At 41.0% G+C, this 23,952-nt stretch overlaps 1 protein-coding gene across 1 annotated transcript; it reads left to right on the top strand.

Moving 5' to 3' along the window:
- The first annotated feature begins 15,494 nt into the window (after nucleotides 1-15,494).
- On the top strand, nucleotides 15,495-20,987 carry LOC306712803 (uncharacterized protein). The gene is made up of 4 exons (XM_079182223.1): nucleotides 15,495-15,809; nucleotides 17,892-17,987; nucleotides 18,632-18,694; nucleotides 20,181-20,987. Exons 1-4 carry the CDS (start codon nucleotides 15,744-15,746, stop codon nucleotides 20,208-20,210), a joined length of 255 nt encoding a protein of 84 aa, XP_079038349.1. The 5' UTR covers nucleotides 15,495-15,743; the 3' UTR covers nucleotides 20,211-20,987.
- The last annotated feature ends 2,965 nt before the right edge of the window (nucleotides 20,988-23,952 follow it).

Below are 23,952 nucleotides of genomic sequence, written 5' to 3'. Positions count from 1 at the left end.
TATTTGATCATTTTCTGAATTTTTTAATGATGAAAAAAGTGGAATTCCCCTTTAACACTTTTCCCCGTAGAGCAGGAAACTGCTTCAATCACACACTGGTCATCCGTGTGTGTGTGTGTGTGTGTGTGTGTGTGTGTGTGTGTGTGTGTGTGTGTGTGTGTGTGTGTGTGTGTGTTTGAGAGAGAGGGAGAGAGAGAGATTGATGATTGGAAGCTGTTCAGATCTATCAGAGAGCTCCAAGTTTAGAGGACGAGAGTGCCCTGAAGTATTCTGGGAAATATCACATATTCTCTCTAATGTTGACTCTGATACGTGTGTGTGTGTGTGTGTGTGTGTGTGTGTGTGTGTGTGTGTGTGTGTGTGTGTGTGTGTGTGTGAACTGCATCGCTTTAATGTGACCTGTTTTAAAATCCAAAGCGTGGATTAACACCATAAGTGATCCCGGACGAGCCCCATTTGGGGTTCGCTCGGTTCCGACATCGTAGAATAGACTTTTCATGAATAAATATTATTAATGCTACACACATGCTATATACTGAATTAACGAAGAAATTCTTAATCATGTAAACATGAGACGGCGAGCTTCGCACTCCGTAGAAGGCTACGAACAAAGAGCTAACAACTAGCATGGCTGACCAATACGTCTAAGAGCAAGAGAATTCAACCACGAATCCAGAGATATATTCAGAATTACATTAGATACAAGCCAACAAGCACCACAACACCAGCCACTCAACAGCAGAAACAAACGTGAAAGCTCCTTACTTTGAGAAGAATCATGAAGAAAAAGGTCCAATAATCCGTTCACGGCTAAGCTACACTGTTGCTATGTATATTCTGTGTTTTTTTAACTGTTTCCTGGTGAAAGGGGGACCGGGGGGTAGGGATTTGCGTTTTCGGCGAATCGGTTTTATGCACGGAGCAGGGCGGCGAATTTTGGAGTTTTACTGGCTCACGATTCTGTCAATCAACACCAGCTTATGCCCAGTGTCTCCCTGAGACTCTGACGGTTCATAGTCTGAATTTGACCAATCACAGGCCCAGAAAGCACCGCTCACACACATGAAGACTGCAGTCAGGCGAGAATGGATCCATAGTTTACAGGCTCTGAGAGGACCCAGGCTCTCAAATTGATGCCAAACTGCTGGATTTGGATGTTTGAACAATATTATTGATACAACAAGTGAAATATATAGTTATATAGTATATAAAACTACAATGGAACAGCTGGAACAGCTGGTTCCAAAATGATGACCTCGCCTAAATTCTCTGTACTGAAACCTCTGACTATTTTATTCTTTACTCTATCAAAGCCAAACATTTTTTTAGAGACTCCTGACCTGTTTTGCTGTGATTTGGGAGAGTTTTTAGGCTAGCCAGGGCCTCATAAAAAAATTCATTTACAATAAAATTGCTTTTTTTTCAGGCGAACCTGACAATTTTCAATTTAAGCTGTGTGCCATCTTCATTTACTATTAACCAGTAACATATACACAATATTTACTCATCTGAACAAATCTCACAAGTGTTTCTGTTATTAAAAAAAAAGAAAGTTATTCAAATAGACCTTGTAGTTAGAGATCTACACTCTTGAGTATCGGTTTAGGGTTCAAGAGGTTAAATTAAATGTCATAAAAAGTTAAAAGCCAACCCAGCAGACAAATCTCACGTACGTCATATTTAAAACTATAAAACGGATTCATTTAAAAGACAAAATCAAGAAAGGACAGGATGTTGCTGAAAGGTTAAAGTTGGACAGTTTGAACATGGATTGTTTGGTCTGAACCAAAAGTACAGGTTTGAAACCTTCCCGGTTAAAAGTTAAAAAGAGAAGTTCAAACTAAAACATGGTTCGGTTCCATTAGTGTAAGAACTTTTGTTTTGGATGAGTCAAACTTTGGGAACAATTTCAGGAAGTTCTGTCAGGAAGTTGTCATAACAAGAAAAATTAAAAACAACAAAAAACAATGACATGCGGTACCAGACGGGGAGAGACCAGTATTTATGTTGGGACTTCACCATGTGGTTGGAACAAAGGGAGCAGATAAGTTGGGCCTACAGGGTATCCAACAGCCTGATTTGAGTTAGAATCAGACCAAATGCCACGAGACGTTACATTTCACCTGGGTGTGATTTTATTTTGGTCCAAATTCAACACTGAGATCTCATTGGACGAGAGCCAAGACGACACAGAATCTACAAAAATCAACGTCATCTACAGCTCATCGCTGTCCCGTCCGACTCAAGTTGCTGAAAGGAGGTGCAGAAACAACATTGCTTTTGAAGAAAACGCCTAGATCCTAGTCTGAACTTCGCTGGACGAACAATAGACGTTAACGTCAACATTTTTCCGGTCGTAAGGAAGAAGAATTCCCTTAACTTCCGAAGGAATCCTCTCTGCCACACAGAGAGTTTATCGCTGCGCAGCTTGAAGCTCCGGATACGAGTTTAACCAAGAAACTCAAAGAACCACATCGACCATTTAGAAGTCGTCTCAGAGTAAGAGGCTTGTGTTTGGGCAGAGTTAGATCTTAGTGTGTTTACTACCTTGTTTTGTGTTGTTTAAGTTTACTGTATTGTTATAACATGTTATTATGTGTTTACAGCCCGCCAAGTTCTGTTAGTGCTGTTTAGAAACTACTGTTGTGTTCCATACTGCTGTAGTAGTGATGTGTTAGATCAGGCACTGAGAGTGAAGTTAAAAGACCAGAACTGCGGCCGAATCTGAAGACAGGACATAGACAATGATGACAAGACATAGACAATGAAGACAGGACGTAGACAATGAAGACAAGACATAGACAATGAAGACAGGACGTAGACAATGAAGACAGGACGTAGACAATGAAGACAAGACATAGACAATGAAGACAAGACATAGACAATGAAGACAGGACGTAGACAATGAAGACAAGACATAGACAATGAAGACAAGACATAGACAATGAAGAGAGGACATAGACAATGAAGACAAGACATAGACAATGAAGACAAGACATAGACAATGAAGACAGGACGTAGACAATGAAGACAGGACGTAGACAATGAAGACAAGACATAGACAATGAAGACAAGACGTAGACAATGAAGACAGGACGTAGACAATGAAGACAGGACATAGACAATGAAGACAAGACATAGACAATGAAGACAAGACATAGACAATGAAGACAAGACGTAGACAATGAAGACAGGACGTAGACAATGAAGACAGGACATAGACAATGAACTCTAGAACCAGGACCAGAACCAGAACCAGTAGAATAAAATCTTTTAGTGGACATTAGAAAGTTTAACTTGTGATTCTTCTTGTCAGACTTTAAGTCAGTTTGGCTTAAAGGTCGACTGCAGTGATAATGACAGGAATATAAAACCACCTGTGTGTGTGTGTGTGTGTGTGTGTGTGTGTGTGTGTGTGTGTGTGTGTGTGTGTGTGTGTGTGTGTGTGTGTGTGTGTGTGTGTGTGTGTGTGTTGCATTAGCGGAGCCCTAAAAACATTAACGAGCACCATAAAAGGCAAAGAATTTAAGTTTTGTGTGGGGGTGTGTGTGTGTGTGTGTGTGTGCAAGGTGTGTCCGGAGGCTGGTCAGTTTGTCTCGTTAATGACCCCTCCCACCTTAACGAGTTAACGAGCTAATAATGAGAGCTCGTTAGGACGGACGGACGGACGGAGCTCAGTCAATAAAACGTAGTGCTCTCTGTAACGAGCACACACCATGTAACCACGGCCACCGGTCTGAGCAGCTGTCCGTCATGTTTCATGACCAATCAGAGATGATTAAAGTCACTCAAAGACTTCCTGTGAGTCTATGATTTAGAACACCTGGCAGCCAATCTGAGTGTTCCAGAAGTCCAGGTTCTAAGAGTCTTTGAAGAAGGTCCATGGGTCCTTGAAAAGATCCCAGGGATCCTTAAAATGACCTATGATGCATCATGACTGACTCCAACTCTTCCTGTGGATCCGGGTTATACCTGGACCTGGTCTTGCCTCCTGCTGTGGTTCTGTCGTACATTGAATGTGTTGTAATTACATTGAATGTGTTGTAACTACATTGAATGTGTTGTAATTACATTGAATGTGTTGTAATTACATTGAATGTGTTGTAATTACATTGAATGTGTTGTAACTCTGTTATGCTGTTCATTCCTTCCACATGACATCTGTTGCACTTCTGTCCATCACGGGAGAGGAATCCCTCCTCTGTTGCTCTCCCACAGGTCTGTTCCTCTTTTTTCCCCGTTAAAGGGTTTTCCTGTTCCGATGTGAGGGTTCCGGGACAAAAGGATGTCAAATGTGTACATAAAGCCCATTGAGGCAAATTTGTAATTTGTGATTTTGGGCTGTACAAAAAAAAATTGAATTGAATTGAATCCTTGGTCCTTGGTCCTTGATCCTTGATCCTTGGTCCTTGGTCCTTGGTCCTTGGTCCTTGAGCACAGAACACTAGGGGACATGCGTTTTATAGAAAATAAATTTGATCAAAAACGAAAATGAAAATCCATCAAAAAACATAAATGTGAAATATTTTAAATGAAATAAATACAATCTGAAATAATTTGACATGGATTAAAAATAAAAGCTGAACTACAGTAAAGTATTATATTAAATAATATCTTTACAGCATCATGAAGAATACAAATCTTCTGATCTTTAAAATGAAAGCAGAGGTGAATAAAAGATTAAAGTCAAGCTGAGTTAAAATTTAAACATTTACCTTCATTATTATTATTCGTCTCATCATGTGATCAGAATAACCATTGACCCAGTCAATAAAAAGAAGAAAGAGAAGGAGGGAAGAAGAAGAAGACGGAGAAGGAGATTTGATTTTTAAATTCCTTGTATTGATCCAGGACAGATCACAGTCACGTCATCAATTCAAAAATAAATAATTCAAATAAAAACAACTCATCCAACCACAGAAACACACCAACATCTCACACATGAACAATCAGATTTTTACTTCAGTCATCGGTCTAAAGTTGAACTTTCAACCTGAACTAAATATTAAAAAGTACGACTGAGACTTAGAGAAGTCTTAGATTTCGTCTGTCCAATAGTTTCCAATCAGTTAAACCGGATCATCCCCTGAAGGCACCGCGGTTCAGCTGTTTCCATCTACAGGAGAAGGAGGGAAGAAGGAGAAGAAGAAGAAGGAGAAGGCGAGGAAGAAGGAGAAGGAGGGAAGAAGGAGAAGACCTGGTTCAGGTCTAAACCCAGTTCTGGCTCAGAAACTTAGATTTGCGTTTGGTTCTGACCTCATGTTCTATGTTGGTTCCTCTTCATCTCTCCGCCTCTTGTCTCCTCTTCATGACTCCTCTTCATCTCTCCTCAGATCCAGCTGAGAGGGAGGTGAACCCTGTGTGGAGTAAAGGAGGAGGAGGAGCAGCAGCAGGAGGAGGACTGAGTGTCTCCAGAGGACCAGAGGACAGACAGACTAATGGAGTTTCCTTGTCTGATGAACGGATGAACAGACTGATGTCTTCTGTTCTCTTAAGTGAGTTGAGATGTAAAAGATGGACAGACAGACAGAAACATGTGGAAGCTACCGGACCTTTAATAAACATCTGGGGGAACCAGGTCAGAGGTCAGACTAGCCGCTAACTGATTTATGAGTTTAGTAACTTTTAATAATAACCCCGATTCTCATCAACATCAGCAGCCGAGTCATGTGACCTCTGAGTCATGTGACCTCTGAGTCATGTGACCTCTGAGTCATGTGATCTCTGAGTTTGTATTCAGGAATGTTAGTGATGAAGATGAAGGTCAAAGTGTTACAGTATCAGCATGTTTGTAGAAAAGTCAACAAATGTTAAAGTTCCTTTAAACACAACAACACTCTTCGTCTGCCATTTTTTATAAAACCGGAAAGTTTCACAGAGCTTTTAGTTGGAGGAGCAGCGGCTCTCCTCAAGATGTACCGGAGACAGCGATGGGGGAAGAACTGAGCTTCCGTCAATCCAACTGGCGAACATCCGCTCTCTGGCAAACAAGATGGACGAGCTGCTGCTCCTCAACAGATCAAACACAGACTTCAGCAGATCCGCCGCCCTGTGCTTCACTGAAACCCGGCTCGGTGAGCACATCCCGGACAGCGCACCACATCTGCCGGGCTTCCAACTCCTCCGAGCGGACCGCAGAACGGCGCTGACGGGAAACACGAGGAGCGACGGAATCTGTTTCTATATCACCCACCTGAAGAACATCACAGGGCCCCTGCTGGACCCCCTGCAGTCTGCCTACCGGGCAAACGGGTGGATGATGCAGTCAGCATGGGACTGCACCACACGCTGCAACACCTCGACTCCACAGGGACATATGCAAGGGTTCAACATCCCATAATACTCCAACCCAAACTCCCCCAGCTCACTGTGCCGGCCTCCACCTGTCAGTGGATCACTAACGTCCTGACTGACAGGACGCAGCAGGTGAGGCTGGGAAAAACCACATCCAGCACCCGGACCATCAGCACTGGACCCCCCTGGGATGTGGTCTCTCCTCAGTGCTCTCCTCCCGCTACACCAGCGACTGCCCCTCAGAGGACCCGTCTGCCCCTCAGAGGACCCGTCTGTTAGACTCCTGAAGTTCTCAGACGGTGATGAGTCTGCTACAGACGGGAGGCTGAACAGCTGGTCCTCTGGTGTGATCAGAACAACCTGGAGTTGAACCAGCTCAACACTGTGAAGACCTTCAGGTTTCTGGGATCCACAATCTCCCAGGACCTGAAGTGGGCCCCCAAGGCCCAGCAGAGGCTGAACTTCCTGCTCCAGCTCAGGAAGTTCAGCCTATCTCAGGAGCTGCTGGTCCTGTTCTACTCCACCAGTGTTGAAGAACAACATCATATAACATGCTGAAAACAACACAGTTGGTTTCATAACCGATAGATAACGAATACAAATATCAGTAGTTCCTAGAACTACGGCGTCAGGAAGCCTGGGCGTCTACGATAAACACGATATATGTGATTCAGACGTGGACAGAAGGAACGTACCTTAACTGGAGAGCCAGATGTGCTTTGGTTGTGGTTCAACCGACTGGTTTGATTGGTGGAAAGTGACTAAGAGGTGAATTCAGACTATAAGTGTAAGCTGTAAAAAGTAATACATTGGACTTGTTGGATGTTGCATTAAAACACTTCCCGCTGGTTGCTTCCCCAAGAACTGCGTCTCTTCTCTTCGTTTCAGCCACAACCTAATGACACAACACCATCCAGGCTGTCTCTGCTCCTCCATCACGGTCTGGTTTGGATCGGCCACCAAACAGGACCGGACTACAACGGACCGTCAGGAATCACTGGTTCCAGCCTGCCCTCCATCCTGGACTTGTTCACCTCCAGAGTCAGGAGACGGTTCTGATCACTGCAGACCTTCACACCCTGGAGACAAGCTCTGTACACCAAAACCTCCAGACCAGGACCAGCTTCTCTCTGCTGGACGTCTGATGATCAATGAATCAGACACGCTGCACTACTACCTCTGTCTGCACTAATATCCCAAATCCATTGTCCATTGTCATTGTTGTTGTTCTTTATGTTCTTTATGCTCATATATATTCTTCCATATATATTTATATTGTACATAGTAGTTTATTTGTATATTCCATGTATGTACGTTGAGAGTCAAATTCCTTGTATGTGTTCGCATATATGGCCAAAAAAGATGATTTTTCTTCTTCTTCTTCTTCTACTTCCTCCTCCTCTTCCTCCTCCTCCTCCTCCTCTTCTCATTAAACAGGATCTTATGACCTCATAGCATCACACTGTGACCTGATTGGTGAACATAAACCCGACTTCATATTTCGGGTGTTGTATTGATCGACTTTAAAGCTTTTAGTTTTGTGAATTAATTATTGATCCTCAGACTCGGTTCCTGTTCATAAATCCATGAAGAAGATGAAGATGATGAAGTGAAGCTTCACAACATGTTCTCATTAAACGTGACCTCTGACCTCCTGAAGAGTTCGTTACTAAAGTAAAAGTTTCATATTAAAACTATAAAATTATTGATCATTAATGTGTTGATCACGTTAAAGGTGGAGCTCACTTTAATGATTTATATGATCTATAATATGACGTCATCATCACCCTCACATCCTCTGTCCTTGGACCCTCACATCTTCTGTCCTTAGACCCTCACATCCTCTGTCCTTGTACCCTCACATCCTCTGTCCTTGTACCCTCACATCCTCTGTCCTTAGACCCTCACATCCTCTGTCCTTGGACCCTCACATCCTCTGTCCTCAGACCCTCACATCCTCTGTCCTTGTACCCTCACATCCTCTGTCCTTGGACCCTCACATCCTCTGTCCTTAGACCCTCACATCCTCTGTCCTTGTACCCTCACATCCTCTGTCCTCAGACCCTCACATCCTCTGTCCTTAGACCCTCACATCCTCTGTCCTTAGACCCTCACATCCTCTGTCCTTGTACCCTCACATCCTCTGTCCTCAGACCCTCACATCCTATGTCCTTGTACCCTCACATCCTCTGTCCTCGTACCCTCACATCCTCTGTCCTTGGACCCTCACATCCTCTGTCCTTGTACCCTCACATCCTCTGTCCTTGTACCCTCACATCCTCTGTCCTCGTACCCTCACATCCTCTGTCCTTGGACCCTCACATCCTCTGTCCTTGGACCCTCACATCCTCTGTCCTTGGACCCTCACATCCTCTGTCCTTGGACCCTCACATCCTCTGTCCTTGGACCCTCACATCCTCTGTCCTTGGACCCTCACATCCTCTGTCCTTGGACCCTCACATCCTCTGTCCTTAGACCCTCACATCCTCTGTCCTTGGACCCTCACATCCTCTGTCCTTGGACCCTCACATCCTCTGTCCTTGGACCCTCACATCCTCTGTCCTTAGACCCTCACATCCTCTGTCCTTGGACCCTCACATCCTCTGTCCTTAGACCCTCACATCCTCTGTCCTTGGACCCTCACATCCTCTGTCCTTAGACCCTCACATCCTCTGTCCTTGGACCCTCACATCCTCTGTCCTTAGACCCTCACATCCTCTGTCCTTAGACCCTCTGTCCTTAGACCTTCTGTCCTTAGACCCTCACATCCTCTGTCCTTAGACCCTCACATCCTCTGTCCTTGGACCCTCACATGTGAGTGTGTGTGTTTGTGTGTGTGTGTGTGTACGTGTGTGTGTTTGTGTGTGTATGTGTGTGTGTGTGTGTATGTGTGTATGTGTATATGTGTATGTGTATGTGTGTGTGTGTGTGTGTGTGTATGTGTGTATGTGTATGTGTATGTGTATGTGTATGTGTATGTGTGTGTGTGTGTGTGTGTGTGTGTGTTCAGCAGCAGAGTCCCAGAGCTCCACTTTGTCCTCTCTGATAAACAGACTCTGGATCAGGTCCAGCCTCGTGGAGCTCTTTGTTCTTTAACAGTCTGGACTCAAACTGAGTCCCTGAGCTCACTGCTGGTCCAGGTTTGTCCAGAACCTCTGATGTCTCTTCAAGGTGAGACGCAGCCAAAAGAAACAACATCAAAACCATGAAAACACACAACAAGCTGAGGAGGACTGAACTATAGAAAGATGAACCATAACAAATATGAAATACAACAAACAGATCACATAACAAAAATAACAAATGATAAACACAAACCTATAACAATACAATACATCTAACTAACACACCATTTAACAAACACACATAATAAACAACATAACAAAGATAACATTCAAACATAACATAAAACAAACACAATGTGTAATAAACATAATATAAAACAAACATAATGTGTAATAAACATAATATATAACAAACACAATGTGTACTAAACATAATATAAAACAAACACAATGTGTACTAAACATAATATAAAACAAACACAATGTGTAATAAACATAATATAAAACAAACACAATGTGTAATAAACATAATATAAAACAAACACAATGTGTAATAAACATAATATAAAACAAACACAATGTGTAATAAACATAATATAAAACAAACACAATGTGTACTAAACATAATATAAAACAAACACAATGTGTAATAAACATAATATATAACAAACACAATGTGTACTAAACATAATATAAAACAAACACAATGTGTAATAAACATAATATAAAACAAACACAATGTGTAATAAACATAATATAAAACAAACACAATGTGTAATAAACATAATATAAAACAAACATAATGTGTACTAAACATAATATAAAACAAACACAATGTGTAATAAACATAATATATAACAAACACAATGTGTACTAAACATAATATAAAACAAACACAATGTGTAATAAACATAATATAAAACAAACACAATGTGTAATAAACATAATATAAAACAAACACAACATGTAACGTCTGCTGGATGAATAAACATGAACATAATATTGTCAGAAACATTCTGTAAATGAAATATAAGAAATTATTTCTGTCACATTATTGTTTTATTGATTTTGTAGGTAACAGTATTCTCATAAGACTTTATTAAATGGTATCCCATAATAGTATTTATGTATTTATGTGCGGTGTGATTTGTGACACAGTTTGTATTCATCCGTCTCTGAGTTTATTCTACATTTCTTTCTTGTATTGTAGTTTTTTATTGTATTTCTTGTGACACCTTGTTTTCCATTTTTCAAGTCTTCAGATGTTCGTCTCAGTGTGTCACCGTGGCAACAGATTTACATAGAGTCCCTCAGTGGGACGTCCGAGGACGACATCACACGACCCCGAGAGTCACATGACCCCGAGAGTCACATGACCCCGAGAGACGCTCGCTCCTCAGAGACGCCACTGAGTCTGTTTTACTTCCTCTGAAAGTCAAAGGGACAAAACGTCCTCTTCTTCTTCTTCTTCTTCTTCTTCTTCATCTTCTTCTTCTTCTTCTTCTTCTTCATCTTCTTCTTCATCTTCTTCTTCTTCTTCATCTTCTTCTTCATCTTCATCTTCTTCTTCATCTTCTTCTTCTTCTTCATCTTCTTCTTCATCTTCTTCTTCATCTTCTTCTTCTTCTTCTTCATCTTCTTCTTCTTCTTCTTCTTCATCTTCTTCTTCTTCTTCTTCTTCTTCTTCATCTTCTTCTTCTTCTTCTTCATCTTCTTCTTCTTCTTCTTCTTCTTCTTCTTCATCTTCTTCTTCTTCTTCTTGTTTTTCTTATAATAATAATATTACATTTTATTTCTAGAGCTCTTTTCAAAATTCTCAAAAACACTTTACATTAAAATCATCTAAAAGAAGATTCTTCTTCTTCTTCTTCATCATCTTCTTCTTCTTCTTCTTCTCTTTCTTCAAGTATTATTGTAAATAATCAGAAAGGATGAACGTGAACAATAATAATTACTTTATTATTATTATTATTGTTCTAACTTAACTTAGTTTTATCGTGAGGCCGTTTCTCATTTATGTTTTAATATATTTTATTTTTACAAACCAAACAATCATTCGATTAATGGAGAAAATAATAATCCATAATGTAAATAATCATTAGTAAATGTAGTAGTACAGCAGTAATACTGTGATCCTGTAGTATTAGTAGTAGTAGTAGTAGTACTGCAGTAGTACTGTGTTGATCTGTGGAACCACAGCTCCCCCTTCAGGACGACTCGTGAGCTGTAACAGCTTCTCTCTAGAATCAGAAACACTTTATTGTATTTATGTATTTCACTTTGTGATCGGAGCGAAACAATACGACATAATGAAAAATAAAGGTATGACAATGTACAATAGAATATCTAAACAATGAAGACTAGGTTAGAATAAGTCTATTATTAACGTGTGTGTTTACAGAGAAGAGCTGAGCAGGACGTGAGATGGTCTGTGAGATTCCTGAGGATGTAGTCCAGGTCAGTGGGGGTCCTGATGGTCCTGATGGTCTAGAGGATGTAGTCCAGATCAGTGGGGGTCCTGATGGTCCTGATGGTCTAGAGGATGTAGTCCAGATCAGTGGGGGTCCTGATGGTCCTGATGGTCTAGAGATGTAGTCCAGATCAGTGGGGGTCCTGATGGTCCTGATAGTCTAGAGGCTGTAGTTCAGGTCAGTGGGGGTCCTGATGGTCCTGATGGACTGATGATAGACTGTCGATTGACTGACGATTGACTGACGATTGACTGTCGATTGACTGACGATTGACTGTCGATTGACTGACGATTGACTGTCGATTGACTGACGATTGACTGTCGACTGACTGTCGACTGACTGTCGACTGACTGACGATAGACTGTCGATAGACTGACGATAGACTGACGATAGACTGACGATTGACTGACGATTGACTGACGATAGACTGACGATAGACTGACGATAGACTGACGATTGACTGACGATTGACTGACGATAGACTGTCGATAGACTGACGATAGACTGACGATTGACTGACGATAGACTGACGATAGACTGTCGATAGACTGTCGATAGACTGACGATAGACTGTCGATAGACTGACGATAGACTGACGATAGACTGTCGATAGACTGACGATAGACTGACGATTGACTGACGATAGACTGACGATAGACTGACGATTGACTGACGATTGACTGACGATAGACTGTCGATAGACTGACGATAGACTGACGATTGACTGACGATAGACTGACGATAGACTGTCGATAGACTGACGATAGACTGACGATAGACTGTCGATAGACTGACGATAGACTGACGATTGACTGACGATTGACTGACGATAGACTGTCGATAGACTGACGATAGACTGACGATAGACTGACGATTGACTGACGATAGACTGACGATAGACTGTCGATTGACTGACGATAGACTGACGATAGACTGTCGATTGACTGACGATAGACTGTCGATAGACTGTCGATAGACTGACGATAGACTGACGATAGACTGACGATAGACTGTCGATTGACTGACGATTGACTGACGATAGACTGACGATAGACTGTCGATAGACTGTCGATTGACTGACGATAGACTGACGATAGACTGTCGATTGACTGACGATAGACTGACGATAGACTGACGATAGACTGACGATAGACTGACGATAGACTGTCGATTGACTGTCGATTGACTGACGATTGACTGACGATAGACTGACGATAGACTGTCGATAGACTGTCGATTGACTGACGATAGACTGACGATAGACTGACGATAGACTGACGATAGACTGTCGATAGACTGACGATTGACTGACGATTGACTGACGATAGACTGACAATAGACTGTCGATAGACTGTCGATTGACTGACGATAGACTGACGATAGACTGTCGATTGACTGACGATAGACTGTCGATAGACTGTCGATAGACTGACGATAGACTGACGATAGACTGTCGATTGACTGACGATAGACTGACGATAGACTGTCGATTGACTGACGATAGACTGACGATAGACTGACGATTGACTGGCGGTTAACTGAAGTGTCTTTTTTATAAACACCCTTTACTGAGTTCTTCCTGTGTAGCTTTGTGGGCCGTCTGACCTCTGACCCAGCCCCTGGCTGATGACTTCACACTGTATTAAAGACTTCACAGCTCACAGAGCAGACACACACACTCACACACATACACACAAGCACACACAGATACACACACACTCACACACACAGACACACACATACACACGCACACACAGACACACTCACACACACACAAACTGTGGTGGCCCTACATGTCAGGTTCTGATTGGTTGGAAGGTAATCAATCATAGAGCTGTCCCTCCTGTCAGTCAAAGTCACACACACACACACACACACACACACACACACACACACACTCACACTCACTCAGTGACTGGAACACATAAGAAACCTGCTCTCATGATTTAAATCTAACAGCTGATCTGCATCCTGTAAAGTCCACACAGGTGAACACACAAAGACAGACGGCCTCCTATTGGCCAAACAAGCAGTGATGTGTTTTAATATTTATAATCACTTTCATCATCAATAATATGAATAATAATTCAAACTATACTGATATCAGAACAGGTCACACACACACACTCACTCACAGCCTTTCACCCGTCAGTTAAAGTTAATATTTCATCTGAGCGGCTGCTAAAGCAACCAATCAATGGCAACCTGTGTGTGTGTGTGTGTGTGTGTGTGTTACTGAAGGTTTTAGCCACAAAAACAGGACATTTAGATTAAAAACAACTTAAAGTATTGTAAGAAATATGTAATTTATATCAGGATGATGATGATGAAGGTGGTGGTGAAGATGAAGGAGCTCTAAAGGAACAGACTCTCTGACCTTCACTGTTTTGTTCTTTTCTTGTTCTTTCGCTTCATTTGATCAAAACAGTTTCCAGTCATTTAACAAAGTCTCAGGAGAGACAGAGCACCTGTCTGTCTGTCAGTCTGTCTGTCTGTCTGTCAGTCTGTCAGTCTGTCTGTCTGTCTGTCTGTCTGTCTGTCTGTCTGTCTGTCTGTCTGTCTGCCTGTCTGTCTGTCTGTCTGTCTGTCTGTCTGTCTGTCTGTCTCTTAGTGTCCCACAAACTGCACTAAATGTAGAAACACAGTAGATTCTGATTCATTATCATCATCAACACGCTGCTGCCGTCTGCTGGTCACATGTAGTCACTGCAACATCAAAAAATAAATACATAATATATATATTATATCAGGTGATATCAGGTATATATGTGTATTTATACACATATCTATATTTACTGTCTATATATATAGATAGTATATATTATTTATATATGAGCTGATATATAAATCAACATCAGACTCGACTCGGTGAATATTTGGGCTCAAGTTGTTGCACTGCCCCTTTAAGACTCAGATCAACAAAACATATTTAAAAAATACAAGTTATCACAGAAAAAAACATTTGTGGTATTCTAATTCAAATTTGAATTTTTGAGGAATATTTAATAATTATGAACAAATTACAAACGAAGAGCAGCTAAAAGTCTTCAAGATCTCTAGATCTCGCGAGAACATCTGCTCGCGAGATCTGATTCTGACCTCGGATACGTCACAACAATATGCATCACATCCATTTAGAAGATCATTTTAAAATGACTTTTAGAAGCCATATTTATCAATGACCCGTATAAATATATATACATATAAATATATATATGTACATATACATATATACATACTACATATATATATGTACATATATACATATAAATATATATATATATATGTACATATATATATGGTATATGTACATATATATATATATATGTAATGTTTCTCTACTTTCTCTATAATTACTACCAACTATCAGGAAATACGTGAATCATCAAATTAAAGTATTACTGAACTTTAATTATTTTATACAACTATGAAAACTATTTTGTTTCCCAGCAGTCGAACACTGTATAAACTAGAAGTGATTAATGTTTAATTAGTCAACAGTCATGAGCGTTTATCGTAATTAAATTGTAAATGAAAGTCCTCTTCCGGATTGTTTGTTCTGTCAAATTAAACCAAAATAACATTTAACAAAGAAAATCAGGAAACGATGGGGCTTTTAATTTGAAGCCCACGGCTCTCCTTGTACCGGAAGTGATGATGTAGTTGAAGTTTCCGGTCAACAGAAGGTCGATTAACATCGACAACAACAAGAGTTAACGGTTAGTGGACAGATAACGTCATCGTTAACGGTTGAACTCGTCCGTTTGCTCACTGTTGAGCGGGAACTGACAACTTCCGGTCGAAGTTTGAACAAAGTCACTTGTCTCCGGATTATCGGCTAATGCTAACGTGCTAACTGTGCAGGTCTGGTGGCGGTTAGCTTCCATATCAGTTAGCTCCGTTAGCTGTTAGCATGCAGTGTGTTCTGCAGAAGAAGAGAAGTTTGGAGACGGAAGTGGAGCCGTGGAGCTGCAGAGCGGTGAGTGATGAAGATGATGAAGGAGAAGATGTTTTCTGAGCCGTGTAGGTTGTTTTTACATTAATAAGACAAAACAACCAAAAAACTTAGGTAAATGACAGCTTTTAGCACAATACAGCCAATATCATAGTATATATAATATATCGACTGCGGTCAACTCAGCAGACACTTACATTTTAGTGCGCCTATACGCTGAAATTTACGGTTAATGCATTCAAACGGCACAGATCGGGAGCGAGCGGAGGACTTTGCAAAGTTAGCGGAAAGATTGCCGTGAAACAACTTCCGGTTTAATACACACTAACATCCGGTTTTCATAATAAGATTCCAACTAAGTATACATATTGCATAATGGAAATAAGATTAAATGAATTATATTCACATTAAGTAGAAAACACGTTACCTGCACCTCGTGAGTTAAAGGGTAAATACACCTAAATTGTGAGTAAAGTGTCTTTATTCTTTGATTATATATATTGCTGGAAAGATATTCACATTGATAATACCTGACTGACAGTCAATTCAGATATTTTACTAAGCAAACACTCTGAGCTGGATTTGTATCTTCAAATGGCAAATTTCTGACATTTTTATGGTGCTATAAAATAGAGTTTCCCAATAATTCCCCACAATGACTAATGCATATATATGACAAAAAGGCTAATATCACAATATTTGAGGTGCTACAAAAAGTATTTCCTCAATAAATCCAGACAATGACTGATAAATATGTGTTGAGGACATCTCTGACTCCACCCATGCAGAAAATCAGACACTTTTACTGAACCAATTAAGAGATATTTCAAAGTAAAAGTCATACATTTGTACCATGAAACGGGTACATTTCCGGCGGCGCGAATGACGCGATTCGCGCCGCGTTCATCGCGTTTGGTGTGAACACGGCATTATTATTGAGCGGCGTAATAATCGCGCGACACAACGAAATGATAATAAAATTTGTTGCTAACTCTTTAATAATCGATTTTATCGATTCGTTGTTGCAGCCCTGTTTTCCAGACATAACAAGTCATTTAATCAGTCTCAAAATTCACGCACATAAATAACTGGCACGTGCACATAATACACGTGCACAAAACATTATTCACGAGCAGACAACCATCATTGCGAGGGAGCATTTCTAATTTGTGTTAAATAAAATAAAATATGTAAAAGTAAGTGTTCCTTGCTATAAGAGTACAAGGACAGCCTTTTTTTAATTATTAAAAAATGTGCAAATATTCATTTATTAGATATTTTCTCGATTCAAATGTATGACTTTTACTTTGAAATATCTCTTAATTGGTTCAGTGAAATTGTTTAATTTTCTTCATGGGTGAGTCAGAGATGTCCTCAACACATACTTTACTCAGAATTTAGGTGTATTTTCCCTTTAACTCACGAGGTGCAGGTAACGTGTTTTCTACTTAATGTGAATATAATTCATTTAATCTCATTTCCATTATGCAATATGTATACTTAGTTGGAATCTTATTCTGAAAACCGGATGTTCATCTGAAGAAACCGGTTGTAATGTCGCTCCCGATGTGTGCCGTGTGTGCCGTGTGTGCCGTTTGAATGCGTTTACCGTGAAGTTCAGCGTAGAGGCGCACTAACATGTGACCGCAGTCTATATCAGGGCTGTCAAACTCAATCACAGAGAGGCAACACTAAGAACTGTGACTACGTTGAGGGCCGAACAGGGTCAACATTTAAAGAAGAGATATTGGACATTATTTTATGCAGATGTACCAGAGCCAGATGTTTGGGGTTAGTCAGGTTCTATGGAACCAAACCCTGAAGATGGAGTGAAGGTGAGCATCAGTGAGACGCCTCCTGTGTGGGTTAGTGTTCGTCTTCATCACAGAGCACAGCTGTGGTCACACTCTCTGAAGCTGAAGCTCAGTGAGATGCTTCGTTAGCTCTCATCATTGAGTTTAACATTTCTGAAACATGCTGACGATTAAAAGTCTCAGTGTGTTGATCCAGGACCTCCATCGCTGTTTGTCTCGTCATCATCATGATGATGATGATGATGATGATGATGATGATGTTGTTGTTGATGTCACTATGTTTTGCTCTCAGAAGCGGGTGTGTTTGGGGATGGAGCTCCAGGTGACTGAGCGTCCAATGGAAACGTCCCACACCTTCACGGTATCCAATCAGCAGCAAGAACAGCAGGTGAGTTCAGGTGTTAAACGGCGTTCATTATTCGCGTGAGTAGATTACAAAGTCTACAGACGTGATGAGACTGGAGTGACGTGAATTTGCGTCAATCAAAAAATAGCGTGACGCTGCAGTGCGATAGCCAATCAGCGTCGAGATGCTCCTCCTGATAGCCAATCAGCGTCGAGATGCTCCTCCTGATGTATTTTAAAAGTGATTTACTTGTCGTCTAGTGGAGAGAACTAACAAAACATGAATTCAGACTTTTTACAAATCTGCATCATAATGTAGTTATTTCTGCATCTTTTTTATTTGTTTATTACAATTAAATCACAGGAAAAGTGTTTATTTTGGGTTCATACAGCTGTAGGAAACCAGCTCGACACAGTGAATACACCTCCAGATGATGACCCAGACAAGAAGGCGATTAGTTTACAGGATTTCTACAACAACACAAAGCAGAAACAGTGATTTCTTCCGTTGTTGATGGAGGAAATAAACGGCTTAGTTGATAAGCCACGCCCCCTCTCTGGCACGTCTAGCGTGAATGACACGATTAACGTTGGTGTGAACGCACCTTTTAGAAGTAAAGTGATATTTTGGGGCTGTTGCTATGGTAACGTGTGTGTGTGTGTGTGTGTGTGTGTGTGTGTGTGTAGGTTGATGTGGTCCGGTCCAGACCTCCTCTGCTCTGCTGTCCCAGGTGTCTCGGAGGAGAACCAGTAAGTTCTGTTGATGTTATTGATAAATATGTCTGTAGAGAGACGGGTCTGTAGAGAGACGGGTCTGTAGAGGGACGTATCTGTAGAGGGACGGGTCTGTAGAGGGAGACGGGTCTGCAGAGAGACGGGTCTGTAGAGGGAGACGGGTCTGCAGAGAGACGGGTCTGTAGAGGGACGGGTCTGTAGAGAGACGGGTCTGTAGAGAGACGGGTCTGTAGAGGGAGACGGGTCTGCAGAGAGACGGGTCTGTAGAGAGACGGGTCTGTAGTGAGACGGGTCTGTAGAGAGACGGGTCTGTAGTGAGACGGGTCTGTAGTGGGACGGGTCTGTAGAGAGACGGGTCTGTAGTGAGACGGGTCTGTAGTGAGACGGGTCTGTAGAGAGACGGGTCTGTAGTGAGACGGGTCTGTAGAGGGACGGGTCTGTAGAGAGACGGGTCTGTAGAGGGAGACGGGTCTGCAGAGAGACGGGTCTGTAGAGAGACGGGTCTGTAGTGAGACGGGTCTGTAGTGAGACGGGTCTGTAGAGAGACGGGTCTGTAGAGGGACGGGTCTGTAGAGGGACGGGTCTGTAGTGAGACGGGTCTGTAGAGAGACGGGTCTGTAGAGGGACGGGTCTGTAGAGAGACGGGTCTGTAGTGAGACGGGTCTGTAGTGAGACGGGTCTGTAGAGAGACGGGTCTGTAGAGGGACGGGTCTGTAGAGGGACGGGTCTGTAGAGGGACGGGTCTGTAGTGAGACGGGTCTGTAGAGAGACGGGTCTGTAGAGGGACGGGTCTGTAGAGAGACGGGTCTGTAGAGGGACGGGTCTGTAGAGAGACGGGTCTGTAGAGGGACGGGTCTGTAGTGAGACGGGTCTGTAGAGAGACGGGTCTGTAGAGGGACGGGTCTGTAGAGAGACGGGTCTGTAGTGAGACGGGTCTGTAGTGAGACGGGTCTGTAGTGAGACGGGTCTGCAGAGGGACGGGTCTGTAGAGGGACGGGTCTGTAGAGGGACGGGTCTGTAGAGAGACGGGTCTGTAGAGGGACGGGTCTGTAGTGAGACGGGTCTGTAGAGGGACGGGTCTGTAGAGAGACGGGTCTGTAGTGAGACGGGTCTGTAGAGGGACGGGTCTGTAGAGGGACGGGTCTGTAGTGAGACGGGTCTGTAGTGGGACGGGTCTGTAGAGGGACGGGTCTGTAGAGGGACGGGTCTGTAGAGGGACGGGTCTGCAGAGGGAGACGGGTCTGCAGAGGGACGGGTCTGTAGAGGGACGGGTCTGTAGAGAGACGGGTCTGCAGAGGGAGACGGGTGACGTCACCCAGAGCTTTCTGAGGCTCATGGACTTCAGGCTGGACGGGTGGAGCCTGGTCCAAGCTACTAAGCTAGCTAATGCTAACGAGCTAGGCTATATGCTATTGTGTGATGCTAGCCAGCTAACGTTAGCCCTGTGACCTCCAGCGGATGTGTGAGGAACTGTTTATTAAAGCCATGTTTCATGTTTTAGGGTCACATCAACCACATCTTGGGCCACTGAGGAGGAGGAGGAAGAGGAGGAAGAGGAGGCGGCAAACCATCATGACCCCGCCCACTGAAAGGACCAATCAGTTGCTCCTCTTGTCTGATTTTTAACATTCCTACAGAGCTTTCCACCTCATGTCCTTCCTCAGTCGTCAAGTGACTTTGTTTGCTGGTGTGTTTAAGGACAATCTGAAATCACAGGATTAAATGTAAATCAGAGCGCTTTTCCACTAGCTCTCTCAGTTCTCAGATATCCACGTGTCCATGAACGCACCGTCCTGTAGAGAGAAGCTCATTGTATCAGTGAGCTGCAGGATAAGCCCCGCCCCCTCTGCCTCTTCCATCCAATCACATTTCTGCACTGTTGTCTGCGTGGTTAGCTCGTTAGCTCGTTAGCTAACACCTCTGAGATAACGACTGAACCGAGACCAACGTTCAGAGTCCTCAACATCACAGAAACACTTCCAGAGAGAATTATTCGTATAATTCTCTACAATTATTTCAGAAACACAATCAAAGGGATGATGAAGATTATAAAGAGTACTTTATACTACGTGTTTGGTTTTAGGTGTATTTTCACTGAGCATTCATTAAAAGGGAAATATTAATGTTAAGAATCTGAAATCTTCCTCTTTGTAAATGTATATTTTTATGAAACAGTTTTTTATTGATCTGATGTAGAGCAGCTTCCTGTAGACCTATTTTTAATGACATCATTTCCTTTCTTGAAGCTGACCAATCAGAGCGCAACATTTGTACTAGAGACTGATTAAAGAATAAACATTTGACTGATTCTCACTGAGATGATTTATTTCTGTTGCACCACAAGGTTCTCCACATGGCAGCTACAGCTAACGGTGCTAACAGTGCTAACGGTGTTTACTTTGGGGGGGGGCGCTCTAGTTTATATTTAATGTTTTCTGATTCACCGTCTGGTTTAAATAGATGTTCATTGTAGTCTGAACAACAAAAGAACCACAAACAACTCTCTTCATTTATTAGGGCCCGAGCACTGACAACGTTGGGTCCGCGAGGTCCCTATTGTATCTGTAGGAATTATTATTATACCCTATGATGAAAAACCGTTTAAGGGTATCTGACATGTCCCCAACCTCCCCATATTTGGTGAGCATATCAGGACTGCGGGAAATTTTTATATTTTATGGGTCCAATGCTCGAGCATACAAAATTACTCGCTAGCGCCACCTAGATAACGGAAAGGCAAGCCCCGACAGCCCGTATGTCCAAATTACTTAAGATTTTACAGACATGAGCAACTGATTGAGTGCTACAAAAAATCCTCTTGGGACCCTAAGCTCCGCCTACCAACATTTTCTTAGTTACTTTACTTTTAAAGTTACTTTCTTAGTTACTTTACTTTTAAAGTTACTTTTTTAGTTGCTTTACTTTTTTAGTTACTTTACTTTTAAAGTTACTTTTTTAGTTGCTTTACTTTTTTAGTTACTTTACTTTTAAAGTAACTACTTTTTTAGTTACTTTTAAAGTTACTTTACTTTTTCAGTTACTTTTTTAGTTACTTTACTTTTTTAGTTTACTTTTAAAGTTACTTTTTTAGTTACTTTACTTTTAAAGTTACTTTTAAAGTTACTTTACTTTTAAAGTAACTTTTTTAGTTACTTTACTTTTTTAGTTACTTTTAAAGTTACTTTACTTTTAAAGTTACTTTTTTAGTTACTTTACTTTTTTAGTTACTTTTTTAGTTACTTTACTTTTAAAGTTAAAGTCGAAAAACAGTCCAAAAAGTCATTCAATCAGGAGAGACTTCATTAGAATTTCACAATAATTTATTACACATTGTACAAATGTGAATAGTGCAACGTCTTTGGCGATTGGACTCCATCCTGAAGGAAGACAATCGATGTTGATGAAGGGAGTTGCTGCGGAGTTATAAACAGCATAGTATAGGATGTCGAAAAAAGTCATGAAAAAGTCAGTGTACCATGTCGAAAAGTCATAACTTTACTTAAGTTACTTTATTTTTAAAGTTGCTTTTTTAGTTACTTTACTTTTAAAGTTACTTTTTTAGTTACTTTACTTTTTTAGTTACTTTTAAAGTTACTTTACTTTTAAAGATACTTTTTTAGTTACTTTACTTTTAAAGTTACTTTTTTAGTTACTTTACTTTTAAAGTTACTTTTTTAGTTACTTTACTTTTAAAGTTACTTTTTTAGTTACTTTACTTTTAAAGTTACTTTTTTAGTTACTTTACTTTTTTAGTTACTTTTAAAGTTACTTTACTTTTAAAGTAAATTTTTTAGTTACTTTACTTTTAAAGTTACTTTTTTAGTTACTTTACTTTTTTAGTTACTTTACCTTTAAAATAACTACTTTTTTAGTTACTTTTAGTTACTTTACTTTTTCAGTTACTTTACTTTTTTAGTTACTTTACTTTTAAAGTTACTTTTTTAGTTACTTTACTTTTAAAGTTACTTTTAAAGTTACTTTACTTTTAAAGTTACTTTTTTAGTTACTTTACTTTTAAAGTTACTTTTTTAGTTACTTTACTTTTTTAGTTACTTTTTTAGTTACTTTACTTTTAAAGTTACTTTTTTAGTTACTTTACTTTTAAAGTTACTCTTTTAGTTACTTTACTTTTAAAGTTACTTTTAAAGTTACTTTACTTTTAAAGTTACTTTTTTAGTTACTTTATTTTTATTTGAAAAACTCTTATTCCGTATCCCTGTAGTGTTGATTCAGAGTAAGCACTGCATTAATTACAACACCTTGCACATTTGGAAAACCAAAACTACACATATCTTTAATTTCAACCAACATATAAACAGTACAGTACACTACCTTACAGGTTTGGCGAATAGAAGTCTGTGTTCAGTGCATAATGTGCATGGCATGGGAGAAGATACATTCATCACCAGGTTGACCACAGCTGGCCGCTTCACTCCTCTGTGTCGGAGCTGTCTGCTGCGTCGGTGTTGTGGGTCAGCATGTAGTTGTCGATGGAGGGGCAGTTGTGGATGGAGTAATGCAGACGCTCAGCGAGGATGGCCTGGCTCGTGTAAGGGGGCAGGCGAAACAGGAAGAAGCAGGTCTGTGCAGTAGGGAGGCCGTTGACGGGCTGTAGGACATGATAGGGGGAAAAAGTTTAGTAGTTTGTACTATTGATATGTTTGCCCTCGTCAACAGGCTCGTTATTTCCGTTAGCGATGACCTCACCCTATCAACCTTGATGATTTGGAACTTCTGCGTGATATCAGCTGGGTTGGAAGGCAACCTGGACCGGCCAGAGACGAAACGGAGGAAAAGCACTCGCTCCTCATTGGTGAACTCCTCCAGGCTACCTAATGTTCATCAGGCCTTATCCCGCCTTTCTGTCCTGCTGTAAAACTGTCACCTTACTCTCCTGATATCAAAGCCTTTTTGTACTACTGCACCTGACCTGCATATAGTTTGATTTATTTTAGGTACTGAATTTGTAAAAGTTCCTTTTAAAAGAAAATGCCTTTTGTAAATAGTAATTACTGCAATTTAAATATTTTCCTTTATTGTTTTTATATTATGCATATAAGAACATGAAAGTGTATTTTATTACAGACGTATTGTTTTTACCTTGTTTTCATCGGTCAGTTTATGTATTGGATGCTACTGGACTTCTGTGTGTTCAGTGAATTATGTGCAAATGCAGTAAAGAAAAGAATTTAATGATGAAACCCAATTGTGTTTTTTCAGTTTGTTCTACTGGGGTTAAAGTCGAAAAACAGTCAAAAAAGTCATTCAATCAG

This window comes from Pholis gunnellus, assembly GCF_910591455.1.
Source record: "Pholis gunnellus genome assembly, chromosome: 21".
In the NCBI taxonomy this organism is placed as follows: domain Eukaryota; kingdom Metazoa; phylum Chordata; class Actinopteri; order Perciformes; family Pholidae; genus Pholis; species Pholis gunnellus.
The sequence above is the reverse complement of the archived record's forward strand: the minus strand, read 5'-3'. Positions and strand labels throughout refer to the sequence as shown.